The 15,110-nt window shown below is 37.1% G+C and overlaps 1 protein-coding gene across 3 annotated transcripts in view; it reads right to left on the reverse strand.

Annotated features, from left to right (window-relative positions):
* Nucleotides 1-3,456: 3,456 nt before the first annotated feature.
* The window catches only part of TBC1D19 (TBC1 domain family member 19), a 165,450-nt gene continuing 153,796 nt past the window's right edge, over nt 3,457-15,110 (reverse strand). For all 3 annotated transcript variants that reach the window (XM_060091586.1, XM_060091580.1, XM_060091591.1), the window contains 3 exons: nt 10,064-10,179; nt 4,674-4,744; nt 3,457-3,663 (listed from right to left, as the gene is read on the reverse strand). In XM_060091586.1, coding sequence (XP_059947569.1) covers nt 3,589-3,663; nt 4,674-4,744; nt 10,064-10,179 — 262 coding nt within the window. In that variant the 3' untranslated portion in view covers nt 3,457-3,588. The remainder of the gene's footprint in view (nt 3,664-4,673; nt 4,745-10,063; nt 10,180-15,110) is intronic.

The raw sequence follows: 15,110 nt of genomic DNA on the forward strand, positions 1-15,110 counted from the left end.
CAGGAATGGAAAGATCAAGCTGTGGTGAATTTCCCCCACTCTGCTACAGAGCCTGGACTTTATCCTTTAAGCAATGTGGTATCATTTAATTTTTAACTGCGTAAGTGACACAATCAAACCTGTATTTAGAGAGCTGTAAGAACAGATTAGATACTTCCTGAGACAAAGAAAAAGATAAGTATAGGGGAATAAAGCTAAATTGTGAAGTGGAAGCCTGAGGGAGTTCAAGCCTAATGGTCTCTATTTTCTCTATGAAGTAGGCAGAGAGTACATGCAGAGTGTAAGTGGGTGCTATGCATTTAAGATACACTGAAAGTTTCAATTAGCCAGAAGGCTGCATTACCAAAACATTCTGATCTAAAAGATTGTTCAATAAACTCCTCCACAATATAAGTTCATACATATTACATACATACATAGTGAGTGAATTGAAATCCAGAAGAGCCAAATGCCATTCGTCTATTAGGCTATTTCACCATCAGTAAGAATGCCACAGGTAGAATAATGATGTAATTATCACTGGTTACTCAGATCATTGTGATCACTGGCAGAGCCTATGTGAGGGGCTGCCAGGGGTTGGTAGGAGATGGCGTGGGAGAATGCTGGAGGGAGGAGGTCAAGAGAAGTAGTGTGAGTGTAGTTAGAGATGGAGTGGGCAAGGCAACCTGACTGCCCTCAATGCAGTGTTTTAACAAGCAGCCAAGAGCAGCATATGGCTGAGAGGGGTTTGTGACAGCAGCGAAATGTGTGGCAGCCTACTAGGTTTGGCTTTGGGGTTCAGATTCAGAATGACTGGCTAGAGCCACCTGTTCCAAATGAAAGGATCTGCTATGCCACGGTCCATTTTCTATAGATATAGATGAAGTCTCAAATTAACAAAGTCATACAAATGCTAATGAAGTTGGGCATTCTTCACATATTATCTTCTACCACTTGATCTTAAAATGTCATATTTAAAATTAATTACTGGGACCTCCCTTGTGGTGCAGTGGTTACGAATCCACCTGCCATTGCAGGGGACATGGGTTCGAGCCCTGGTCCAGGAAGATCCCACGTGCCGTGGAGCAACTAAGCCTGGGCACCACAACTACTGAGCCTGCACTCTAGAGACCGCGAGCCACAACTGCTGAAGCCTGTGTACCTAGAGCCCGTGCTCCACAACAGGAGAAGCCACCACAATGAGAAGCCTGCGCACCGCAAGGAAGACCAGCCCCGGCTCACCGCAACTAGAGGAAGCCTGGCTCAGCCATGAAGACCCAATATAGCCAAAAAATAAATAAATAAAACAAAACAAAATTAATTACTGACAACCTCTTATATTTGCTTGGTGCTTTGTAGTTAAAAAAAAAAATCACTTTCAAATGTATTTTCTCATTTGGTCTTACTCAACCCTGTAAGGTAAACAGAGCAAATACAAAACTTTCCTGCTGCCTGTCCTCTCCCCCGCATACCCCACTCAAATTACAGATAAGAGAGATTAGATTATCTGGGGACTTCAAGCTGAGACAAGAACTCCTCCAGTTTAATATTTCTCCTACTAGATTACTACATTGCTACTTTTTAAAAAGCTTATGGGGCTTCCCTCGTGGCGCAGTGGTTGAGAGTCCGCCTGCCGATGCAGGGGACATGGGTTCGTGCCCTGGTCCAGGAGGATCCCACATGCCGCGGAGCGGCTGGGCCCGTGAGCCATGGCCGCTGAGCCTGTGCATCCGGAGCCTGTGCTCTGCAACAGGAGAGGCCACAGCAGTGAGAGGCCCGTGTACCTCAACAAAACAAAACAAAACAAAACAAAACAAAAAACTTATGAATATTCTCCTAAAGAAAAAAGCCAAAGGTGGGTGTATCTGTACACATTTGACCTTAATCATTTAAAACTCTCTCTCTTCCTAACAATCATGGGTATATGCTTATCCCTGTGATGAATGTGCATTTGTATACACACAGAATGGCAAAGCATATGATTATAATTGTATCGCCTTCAAAAGCAATAACATGTTTATTAAGAATCAATCACTGAATAAATGATTATTTAGTCCTCAATAAGTCAACCAGTACCTGATGAATAAAAACATTGATATAGATTTCCAAATTAATAACTAGTAGTTATATAAAATTCTACTACACTTGCAGTCTTGTGCTAAACCTCATACATTTCCTAAAAATATACTCTCTAAATAAAAGACTCGGGAAATAGATTTTGATAAAACTTAATACAATTCTAAGCATTCAGTAAGACTATCAATCTATTGATTCAGAATTTTATTGAAGTGATCAGCATCTTGAATTTGAGTATAAAATTGAAAGACAATGATTTTTGGACTGTTTTTTTCACATTCTATCATTCTGCATTATAGAAATGCTAGGTCTCTAAGAAGTAATATAAAATAAGACCCTCCACTTACAATAAGGACCAAAATAAGATTGATGCCTTGCATAATGTCTTCAGTTCTAGAATGAATGTATAATACCTACTTCTGGTCTCACTAAGCTGCTCTGCCCTAGAAGTAAATCTCATTAAACCAAGCTTCAGTAAAAGTGCATATGATTCTGATTTTTCATTCCTTTCATTGAGTCCTTGGGTGTCCTCTTTGTAAACTTCCAAAGTAATGGAATCTGGCAACAGATCTCAGCAGTGTCAAGTCTTCTAACTAAGAGATGGAAGGTTGAGAAATATAAAGGGATCATTCTATTTTCTTTTTTCAGAAAGTGATGAATAAAACACTGTCAGGTGGAGACAACTGTATTTGACCTTCCCCAATAGAGGGAGAAATAAAATGGAGAGGGATCTAGAAGATCTCTGATGAGAGAAAAGTTGTTAAAAACACCAAAGTTGGGCCTCCCTGGTGGCGCAAGTGGTTGAGAGTCCGCCTGCCGATGCAGGGGATACGGGTTCGTGCCCCGGTCTGGGAGGATCCCATATGCCGCGGAGCGGCTGGGCCCGTGAGCCATGGCCGCTGAGCCTGCGCGTCCGGAGCCTGCGCGTCCGGAGCCTGTGCTCCGCAACGGGGGAGGCCACAACAGTGAGAGGCCCGCATACCGCAAAAAAAACAAAACAAAACAAAACAAAACAAAACAAAACAAAAAAAACACCAAAGTACATTTGAATTCCTACTTAAAAGCATTATCTTTTTCAAGTCTTCCCACATACTACCCCACCCCTGGCTTTGAGTGAAAAGCAATTTATAAGACAAAATGATTCATTATCTAGAGATAAATTTACAAACTGACATAAGAGAACTGTCCCAGAGGCTACATTACCTATTCAAGTTTATTACAGTATCTTTAGTTCTTATTGAATATATTGTTACATGCCTTTTACAAGCCAGGGTTATCTATGCTATGTATGCTCAATTTAGCAGAAGTTATATCTACTGCTTCTCTCTTGAAAATCAGCAGCATGCAGTGCAATACGTGGTGTGCAGAGTTATTGTTTCAAAAAGTGAAAAACTACTTGGGTTTAACTGAGGAGGAACATGATCTTTATTGGCTTATATGCAAAGTTTAATTTTGGTTTTATGCAGAGTTTGCATAGTTCATGACTACTTTCTAATGAAAAACTAGATGTGTTGTCAGTGACCTTGAAGAAGATCAGGTGACAGTAGCAAACAGAAAAATTTGAAGAAGAGGCATAACTTTTAAAGTAGAAAGGTCAGCAAGAACTGCCTGAAACAAAAAACAAAAGGAATGATTAATATCGGCATTCTGATCAGCAAAGTGAAGCCTATGAAATAAACACAGAAACACCTTTACAATGTAATTCTGATATCAACACACTCTAAAGTCTTCAGATTGGTCCCAAATCTCTGTACTGAAGATACAACCTTCTTTCTCTTTTCTGAACATCTTAATGTTAGAACGTGCAAAATACTCAAATATGCAGTAGAAAATAATCTGGACTTTAGCCTTGAGCCTTCTTCAAATATACAAGGTAGCATGAGTTTATAAGAGGTCTAACATTTCAACTTGCTTCTATAAATAAACGTACATTATGAATCCTAGTCCCGTTATACTAAGGAGTAACTGACTTTAGGAAATCACTTTAAGATGGAACTAATGTTTACTCAGTTGCAAGGTGCATAAACATCCTCTTCCCTTTAAACAAAGAATGTAGGCGGCTATTTTAAGGATGAAATTTACATTTCTATGAGAGATAACAAATAGAGTAATATTGTAAGCCACTATTTAATTGAACCATGCTTCAGGTGTAAGATATACTACTGAAAAGAAATGAGCTTTAAATAATTAACTCACAACTAAAAGTAACCAAAAAGCCCATGTATCTTTACTATATCATCCAAACACATGTTCTTTAATTCTTTCAACTAGTTTGTCTTTGTTCTATGAGCATAACACATGGATGTGAACAATTATAAGAAAATGCAACATAAGCCCCAATAGTTTCTATTAAAACTACTAGGTATCTTGTTTCCTGTAATGGTTATAGTGGTTTCCCATAATAATTTGTTTATGACTCCTTCACAAGAACATTGTTTTCAAGTAATTAAGGAATTCTGAATACTTAATATTACTTAGTTCAAAACCTATGGGTTTTACCCAAGTTAAAAATTTAGGCTGCGAGTAATGTGTGTCCTATGCATCTGACACTAAAGTGCCAGAGCCTGGCAATCTCTCAGGAACTATTTCCATCCCATCTGAGTGAAACTTATCCTTACTTCAGCTGCAGCCAGTGATGTCACCTCCATCAGGTTCACTGCTCGGAAAGCAAACACAGCAGCTGCCAGGACTGGAAAAGAATGCACACTATTTCAACTGCTGGTCTACTCATCAGCCAGACAATTTTACTGCTATGCCCGCAACCCACTATGAGGGCTCAGAATTAGTGCTTCACAACTGCATCCTGCATTCTGAGTTAAGGCCTTGTGATGAATGGAATTGTTCTGGAGAACAGTGGCTTGATGGCGAAGTTTTGGGAAAAAGGGAAATTTTAGTGATTTCAAAAAAGCCATTTTATAAATTGTTTCATACCTATAACTTCAACTGTAACAATTTTTAAATGGCATGAAGATCTAATGACTATCTTATAAATAAAGATTTATTTTGATGCCGGTGTTTCTTACTGATGCAATGGAGAGCCTTCTGAAAAGTTATATACAGACTGAATTTTTAAATATATCATGATGTTTCATATGTATCAAGGGGGTATCCTGATAAAAATGTGCCAATAGAGTCTTTCCTTAAAAATATTTTTATACTATTTTGTTGTATTTATATTTTTACGCTCAGCATTGACTTTCTTAGAGTGTCATAAATGGATACGTCTGTGGGGCGGGCTACTGTGGGATTGATCCTGACATTTACATTAATGTTGGCCACAGAAAAAGAAGTTGAAACTTTGAAAAGAAAATAAACCAAACCATTATAGAACATCTTGAAGGTCAATAATATATACTGAGTAGAAAACATTTGGATTTTTGTTCCCATTAATCATCTGCAATGAAAAGAGAGTAATGCTGACATGCATTATGTCTTACTATATAATCTACCATAAAACTTTGTGAAAGGGAATGAGTCATCATGAACAATGGAAGGACCATGTAATAGGTTCAGGCAACTCTGATAAGGAAACGGTACTGCCTGGAGGTGACTCTTGAATTCTCCCCAAGTTTTTTCATCACCAGTAGTGGTAGTACATTCCCTACCCAACAAGTCCTTAAAGTTTAAGAGATGAATGGTAAGGAACCTTTAAAATTACTTGGAAGACTCGTTCCTAGGTATATTGCATAGATAATGCAAGTGTTTTTTTAAAATACATTTTTACTATGGAAGTAATAATGATAATAGCAGTTAATTCTCATACCAAAAATGAGTTAAGTACTATTGTTAGCCCTATTTTACTAATGTAGAAACTGAGGCACTGTGAGTTTGGATGACATATTCAGAGTCACACAGGTAGAAAATAGTAGAGTGACTACTCAACTTTGGCCCTAGAGCTCAAGCATTTAACCACTATGTGATTACATTTTTGAGATTGAAGGTAAGCAGTAATGACTCATCCCTGATATAGAGATCTGTGTGCTTTCCTAAGAATCACCTTCCTTTTTGTCTCTCAGAATGGTTTTCCCCTGGGATAAACCATAATGGAAAAGAATATAAAAAAGACTGTATATACATGTATAACTGAGTCACTTTGCTGTACAGCAGAAATTAACCCAACATTGTAAATCAACTATACTTCAATTAAAAAAAAAAAAGAATGGTTTTCCAGAGATGGCCTGAAAGATTATGCATGGTGGTACTGGGTTCTGGACCACCTGATAGGGGTCATGCCTATGGAGTAGAAGTCAGGATCCAGGTCTCTTAATTTCCCCAGTTAGAGGCAGAGTGACTGGGAAGCACAGGCATTTTTCAAGGGGACAACAGATTTTGGACAGTTTGTCAAAAAAAACATTAGAACTAGTTAGGAAAATTCTGGGAGAAAAAAAGATGGTAGTGGTAAAACAAAATTTAAAAAGTCATCAGCTGGGATTATTTAATATGTAACAAGGGATATAAGAGACCTGGGGCAAAGAATTTACCCTTTAATTGAAATGGAGAAAACTTAAGTACCTAAAGTCCCTCAGCTTCCATTTTTATAAGAATATCAAAGAAAACCATTTCTGTGGACCAACAACTTCTTTATAGTTTTCTAATATCTGGAATCATATTTGAAAATAGAGACATTTTAGGAGCTAAGGGTTGTGGTCACTATTTCCTTTTTTGAGTATAATTTAACGGAGTTGGTGAAAGCTTGACAGGATGGTCAAATTTTCCACTGTAGCAGGAAAGAGTTTTACATGGTGGGAAATATATAGTTTTTCCAAAGGTAGATAAGAGGGGGAATAAAAGAGAAGTTACTAATTGAGTTCAGCATCCAAAATGCTTATGTGCTCACAACCTTTATTTATCTTGGTGTCACATCACAGAAGTTCCTTTCCATCTGCTTCATGATTGCTCTGCCCAGTCCTTCCTCAGAGCAGGTTTATTTGCCAAGGAGAAGAGGTCTATACTTTGGGATATTCTTTTTTTTTAATTAAAAAAAATTTTTTTTTTTTTGGCTGTGTTGGGTCTTCATTGCTGAGCGTGGGCTTTCTCTAGTTGCGGCGAGCTGGGGCTACTCTTTGTTGCAGTGCGTAGGCTTCTCATTGTGGTGGCTTCTCTTGTTGCGGAGCATGGGCTCTAGGCATGCGGGCTTCTGTAGTTGTGGCTCGCGGACTCTAGAGTGCAGGCTCAGTAGTTGTGGCCCATGGGCTTAGTTGCTCCGCGGCATGTGGGATCTTCCCGGACCAGGGCTTGAACCCGTTTCCCCTGCATTGGCAGGCGGATTCTTAACCACTGCGCCACCAGTGAAGTCCTGGGATATTTTCAACTGAAGTCATGCTTCATATGAAATATAGAAACTCAAATATTTCCTTTGGTTTTTTAAACTGTTCTCATTAATTTTAAGCAACTCTATCATGAACATTAAGACACCTATGCTTTAAACTGTTCTTCAAAAGGCCCTAATTAGTTCGTAATTGAAACCAGTAATATTTACTAAAATATTTCTAAAGACTACATAAGCTCAGTTGAACAAAAAAGGTGGTCACAAAATATTCAGACCAAAAAATGTATAAAATAATCAAAACTAACTTATATACATATCTACATGCAATTACCTACCCTATGGCTCTTTATCTGAATTCCATGGTAGGAATTCCCATTAGTCTAATTCCATTTCTAGATGTTCTACAATTCTTCTCTGTTGATTTTTTTAAAAATAAATTTATTTATTTGTTTGTTTTTACTTTTGGCTGTGTTGGGTTGTTTTTTGCAGGTGTGCAGGCTTCTCATTGCGGTGGCTTCTCTTGTTGCAGAGCATGTGGGCTCTAGGCGCACGGGCTCAGTAGTTGTGGCGCACGGGCTTAGTTGCTCTGCGGCATGTGGGATCTTCCTGGACCAAGTATCAAACCTGTGTTCCCTGCACTGGCAGGTGGATTCTTAACCACTGCGCCACCAGGGAAGCCCCTCTGTTGATTTTTTAAAAACACACAGAGAAACTGAATGGATGCAATAGTGTAAACTACATTTCTACCTATACATCAATAACTTTTTTATTAATGTATTAAGCTTACAGCAAAGTACGTGGCTTAGAGCAAATGCAGCATTCAACATTCATTTCTCTTTCAATTCAGTTTGCTGAGGGGTGATAAGTCACAGAATGGGAGACTTTAAATTAGAAGATGCTTTGAAGGTCTTCCAAATCAACATTTCTTTCATGATAGAAAACCTCTTAACCCTTCAGATGACAGTTAAAAAGCCCATTCTACTTTTGGAAAGTCCTAATTATTAGAAAGTACTTTCTAATACTGAGCCCATTTCTTTAACATTCTCTAAGGTTTTTTGAAATGATACAAAAAGCTACATACAATACTCTTCAAAATTTATGCCTTACCCAGAAGAGTTATTTGGTAGAAAATCTAAAATCCTGTTACCTGAGAAATGGTAGCAAAAAACAAGACTACTTAACCTGGAAAATAGAAGACTTTGAGGAAAGGAGGGGGTGAGAGAGTAGAAAAAACATGATGATGATCCTGGTTTAACAGCAGTACATTTTAACAAGTTATATTATCCAGGGAGACTTCCCTGGCGGTCTAGTGGTTAAGACGCCGCGCTTCCACTGCAGGGGGTGCAGGTTTGATCCATGGTGGGGGAACTAAGATCCCACATGCCATGCAACGTGGCCAAAAAAAAAAAAAAGTTATATTATCCAGAAATGAAATGGGCTACTTGGTAAGACAGGGATTATCCAACACTGAATGTTCAAACAGAGGATGAGGACTGCCTGTTAGAAATATTTAAAAGAAGTTATACCTGATGACCTCTAGGATTCCCTTTTGTCTCTAGATTGTATGTATCACTGCCATTCAGCCAAAAGAGGTGATGGCAGACCACTTTTTCCTAACTCATATTTGTATGGGCTTTAAAAACAACTGAGATAGAAGGATACTGGGAGTTGTTAAAAACCCCAGTAAATGATATCTCTCATTATACCAGGGGCAACATTTATCTTCATGGCACTTTATTATTACCTCACTTTTCCTTTTCAAAATGCTACCTAATTACTCGAACTTTCAGCATTCAAAAATGTTAATATGGTACCTAGAGAATCTTCTGCAAGAAAAGGGTCATCAATTAAGCATTATTTCCAAATGGCCCAGAGAGGTGTCTTTACAATGCTATCACTGGGTAAAGATTAAATAATTTGTTCAATGTCACAAAACTGGAGAAGGTTGGAACCAGCACTCTGCCAACTTCTCTGCTCTCCATCCATGTGAAAACCCTGTAATACTTATTTGAATTCCCTGATAATTTCAATGATAAAAATAATTGAGTCGATTTTACACACAGAGAAGCAAAATAATATAATAAGAAATCTGTGCTCTATGGTTATCACACAGTCGCCCTCTGTGTATATCTGTTGTAAGAACTTAATTATTAAATAAGAGATGGATTTGTGGCTTTCTGAAAAGAAGATGAATTTCTTTTTGGCTTAAGAGAATATGTAAAAGGGGAAACTCAGTTACCAGGGCAGGAGTCAGAGACTGTTAGCAACAAGGAAAAGGATTTGAGTTCAGTATAAACTGAAGTCCAGAAGAGCTGAGATTTCAACTATGCAGGGAGGCTCAGTCTCAGTTTGGATTTTAGGTAGTAGTTGAGAAAGGGCACAGAACAGAACACTAAGGTAGTCAGAGGAGTCAGGAAAAGAACAGAAGTATACCTACACTCTGCTGTGCAAACCTCACAGGTGCTGAGACCGTAAGCCCTGGTTGGACTAAAAGCAGGGGAGGGGAGCTGGACATTTCTAGAAGCAACGAAAAAAGACTAGGAATAGACGTGATGGGCAATTATGCAGATGTATTTAGATTGCAGAATCTCAGTACTTGCCTTCTAAGGCAGATAAATCTACTAAATGTTCATGAATTAGAAATGACTCAAATTCCAATTACAGATGGTGAATGTTACAGAGGAAAGGGGCATTACTATAAAAAGAGCATGTGTTTTACAAACAAGCACTTACTCTTACCAGCAAGAATTTCTAGAGAGTTGTACCCTAGGATTCTATCCCACAAAAGCAAGAGTTGATCTGTAGCTAAGTATCCAGAGAAAGCTCGAACCATCCATTTAAATGATATGCGAAGTCTGTAAGCAAAGAAAAAAAAGAAATTTTACCAGTGGAATTTTTTCTCGTCAAAAAGCAGTATCAGAAGAACTCAACCAGTTCCATTATTAGGTAACTCCTTTGTGGGCCTGAAAAATCACATGGGCATTTAAAACTCAAGCACTGTACATATATACAATGGAATACTACTCAGCCATAAAAAAGAATGAAATAATGCCATTTGCAGCAACATGGATGTACCTAGTGATTATCATACTAAGTGAAGGAAGTCAGAAAGAGAAAGACAAATACCACATGAAACCACTTATATGTGGAATCTAAAATATGACACAAATGAACTTATCTATGAAGCAGAAACAGGCTCACAGACATAGAAAACAGACTTGTGGTTGCCAAGGGGGAGGGGGGAGGGATAGATGGGGAGTTTGGGATTAGCAGATGCAAACTATTATGGTATTGAATGGATAAACAACAAGGTCCTACTGTTGTAGGTCCTACTGTTCCTACAGGGAACTACATTCAATATCCTGTGATAAACCATAATGGAAAGGATATGAAAAATAATGTATATATACGTATAACTGAAACACTGCTGTGATTAACAAAACATTGTAAATCAACTATACTTTAATAAAATAAATGTAAAAAAACCTCAAATACTCTATTAAAAGCTGTAAAAAGTGCAATGGTGAGAAACCATGACTCCTCAAATTAGTGGTCTCAAAAGCATTAAGAGAAAGAATTATATTCCTGGGTCCTACTTTATATTATAGTTAATTCTTTAGAAAACTCACTTCTACATTCTGTTTTTCAGGGTGTGTACTAATTAGTTATCAATGAGGTGATCTTATAGTCTTAACAGTTCCAGGCAAGCCAAGAACATTTGAATTTTTATTCAAGATACTTGAAAGAGCTTGATAGCTGCATATTTTTCCAATTCAATACATTATATTCCTACATTTCACTCAAATGGCTACAAAGGATGAAAAAAGACAAAGAAAACTAGTTTTAAAGTTATAGGGGGACTTCCATGGTGGCACAGTGGATAAGAATTGGCCTGCCAATGCAGGGGACACAGATTCGATCCCTGGTCTGGGAAGGTCCCACATGCCATGGAGCAGCTAAGCCCATGCCTCAAACCACTGAGCCTGTGCTTTAGAGCCCATGAGCCACAACTACTGAGTCCATGCACCTAGAGTCCATGCTCTGCAACAAGAGAAGACACTGCAAGGAGAAGCCCGTGCACTGCAATGAAGAGTAGCTCCTGTTCACTGCAACTAGAGAAAGCCTGCACACAGCAACAAAGACCCAACGCAGCTAAAAATAAAAAATAAAATTAAATCTTAAAAAAAAAAAGCTATAAGGGACCTTAGAAATAGATCTCTGATTTGAAACCCTTAGTTTTAGAGAGGAGGTCATCAGAACTCTGAAAAATCAACCAGAAAATTCAATTAAATTCTATTTTGCAAAAAAAAAAGACAAAAAACTCTTAAGAAGTATGAGATCCTATTGTTTCATAAATAGGTTATGTTACAATAACAATTTATCTCTAGAATCAGGAAACAAACTCTTTGGTTTTGGTGCCTGAAGAGGTTAAATAGTCTCTCAATTTCTGTACTATCTATTGGCAATTAAACATCACTTGACTGCCCCTGAGAGGTTCTAGCCAAATTCTTTGTTAAAATTGTTATATAGATAAATATCTGTACTTTTTCTTAAAAGAGAAAATGGGATTGAGTGATTGCCTTTGTTGGTGTCACATTAACTTTCTTGAGACTGAAAAAGGACGCCCAAGTTTCAGAAATTCCTCAATACTAGATAACTATTGTTCTAATATAACAAAGTACATGTAGGCAGTAGTATTGATAAATCAAGATTTTTGGTTGGTTTTAGAGTATCTGTTTATAGATGCCAAAGAAACTTTTAGCCACCAATTATTTTAAATTTAAATAATTCACTAACTTTTAAGTCTAAATTATTAACTTCAACTAGTTTCATTTTACTGGATCTCTCAGTGTCTTATTAGAACAACAGCACCACATATCATGCCTTCTGCTCCCTAGTATACAGCACAGATTCAACTTCTTAGAAATAAAGTTTATTGAGGTATAATTTATGTATAGTAGAATTTGCCCTTATTAATACACAATTCTGAGTTTTGTTAAGAACCAAATGGAAATTTTAGAACTGATAAATACAACAACAACAACAACAAAACAACCCTCACTGGATGGATCCAATAGCAAAATGGAAATAACCATTGAGAGAGCCAGTGAATTTAAATATAAATCAATAGAAGTATCCAATCTGAACTACAGAGTAAAAAGGATTGAAAACAAAATGAACAGAGCTTCAGGAAGCTGTGAGATAAGACTAAAAGTTTTAATATTTGTGTCCCAGAAGAAAAGGATAATGAGTGTGGTGCAGAAAAAAATATTTGAAGAAATAATGGTTGAAAACTACCTAAATTTGGCAAAAGAAATAAGCCTCAAATTCAAGATGTTAAGCAAACCCTAAACAGGATAAACCCAAGAAATCCATGTCCAGATACATAATAATCAAACTGCTAAGATCTAAAGATAAAGATCTTGACAGCAGCCACAGAAAAACAATAATTGATATTATATCTTCCTGATGTGTTTTATAGAATTTGCCCATGAAACCCTCCAGGCCTGGAGTTTATTTGAAAGTAGAAGGTGATAAATTAAAGATGTATATTGTAAATCCTAGGGCACTGTTATAGACTGAATGCTTGTGTCCCCACTCTCACTCCTAAATTCATATATTGAAATTACCTCCCAATGTGATGGTATTAGGAAAGAGGTGTGTGGCCTTTGGAAGTTAATTAGCATTAGATAAACTTATGAAGGTAGGTCCTCATGTTTGGGATTAGTGCCTTCATAAGAGTCATGTGAGAGCTTCTTTTTCCTCTCTGCTCTCCATCATGTGAGGATACAATGAGAAGCAGTCTGAAACTTAGAAGAAGGTCCTCTCTGGAACTCAACAATGCTAGCAACCTGATCTTAGACTTCCAGTCTCCAAAACTGAGAAATAAATTTCTGCTGTTTATAAGCCATACAGTTTACGGTAATTTGTTATAGCAGACTGAACTAAGACAGACACTTATCAAAAAATATTTTTAGAAAGGTATAAATAATAATCCAATACTAGAGATAAAATGGAGTAAAAAATTATTCAATTCAAAAGTAGGCAGGAGGGGTACTTCCCTGGTGGTCCAGTGGTGAAGAATCCACCTTACAATGCAGGGGACACAGGTTCGATCCCTGGTCAAGGAACTAAGATCCCACATGCTGTGGGGCAACTAAGTCCACGTGCTACAACTACTGAGCTCATGCACCTCAACTAGAGCCTGCGTGCCACAAACTACAGAGCCCACACGCTCTGGAATCTGCATGCCACAACTACAGAGCCCACCTGCCCTGGAGCCTGCACGCCACAACTAGAGAAGAGAAAACCTGCACACCACGACTATAGAGAAGCCCGCATGTTGCAATGAAAGATCCTGTATGCCTTGATGAAGATCCCGTGTGCTGCAACTAAGACCCAATGCAGCCAAAAATAAAGAAAATAAATAAATAAATAATAAATAAATTAAAAACAAACAAACAAACAAAAGTAGGCAGGAGGGACTTCCTTGGTCGTCCAGTAATTGAGAATCTGCCTTTCAGTGCAGGGGACGTGGGTTTGATCCCTGGCTGGGGAACTAAGATCCCACATGCTGTGGGGCAACTAAGTCCCCACGCCACAACTAGAGAGAAGCCTGCATGCTGCAATGAAAGATCCCGTGTGACACAACTAAGACCCGATGTGGCCAAAAATTAAAAAAAATAAAGTAGGCAGGAAAAGAGGAAAAAAAGAATAAAGAGCACATGGGACAAACAAAAAAATGTCTATCAAGATAGTAAATAATATCAATTGATATTATTTTAATCCAATAATATCAATTACATTAAATGTAAATGGAATAAACACACCAATTAAAAGACAAACTGCCACACTGAAAGACACAAATATACTTTTGACAAGAAAGCCACCTGAAAAGTAAAGACATTGATAATCAATACGTTAAAAGTAAAAAGACAGAAAAGAATACACTATACAAATTGTAATAAAAAGAAAGCTGGAATGGCTATATCAGACATAGTAGATTTATTGCTAGGAAAAGACATTATATAATGATAAAAAGATCAATTCTCCTAAAAACAGAGTCAAATACATGAAGTAAAAATATATATAGCAATGCAGAAATAAAAAGACAAATTCACAATTATAATTGGAGACTCTAACACTTCTTTCTCAATAATCAATAGAAAAAGTAGACAGAAAATTAACAAGTGTATAGAAGTCTTGAACATTATCAACAAACTTGACTTCATTACCACTTACAGAACATTCTGCTCAAAACTAGCAGCATACGAATTATTTTCAAGTGTACATGGAAGATTCATCAAGATAGATCATATTCTGGGTCATAAAACAAACTGCAACACATTTAAAAGAACTAAAATCTTATGAAGCACATTGTCTAACTGTAACAGAATTACAATAGAAATCAATAACAGAAAGATATAATATCTTTCCAAATATTTAGAAATTAAACAATGCAGTTTTATATAAACTATGGTCAAAGAGGAAGTCACAAGAGAAATTAAGAAACATTTTGAATTGAATGAAAGTGAAAACATAACACATCAAAATTTGTTGAGTGGAGGTAAAGCAGTGCTTTGAGGGCAATTTATAACATTATTGCTTATATTAGAAAAGAATAAATGTCTCAAATTAATTATCTAAATTTCACCTTAAACAAGTAGAAAGACAAGACCAAAACAAAACTAAAGCAAGCATACAGAAGGAAATAACAAATAAAAGAGTATAACTCAATGAAACTGAAAATAGAAAAACAAAATCAATGAAACCAAAAACTGATTCT

The sequence above is a fragment of the Mesoplodon densirostris genome, chromosome 1 (genome assembly GCF_025265405.1).
Source record: "Mesoplodon densirostris isolate mMesDen1 chromosome 1, mMesDen1 primary haplotype, whole genome shotgun sequence".
Taxonomy (NCBI): Eukaryota; Metazoa; Chordata; class Mammalia; order Artiodactyla; family Ziphiidae; genus Mesoplodon; species Mesoplodon densirostris.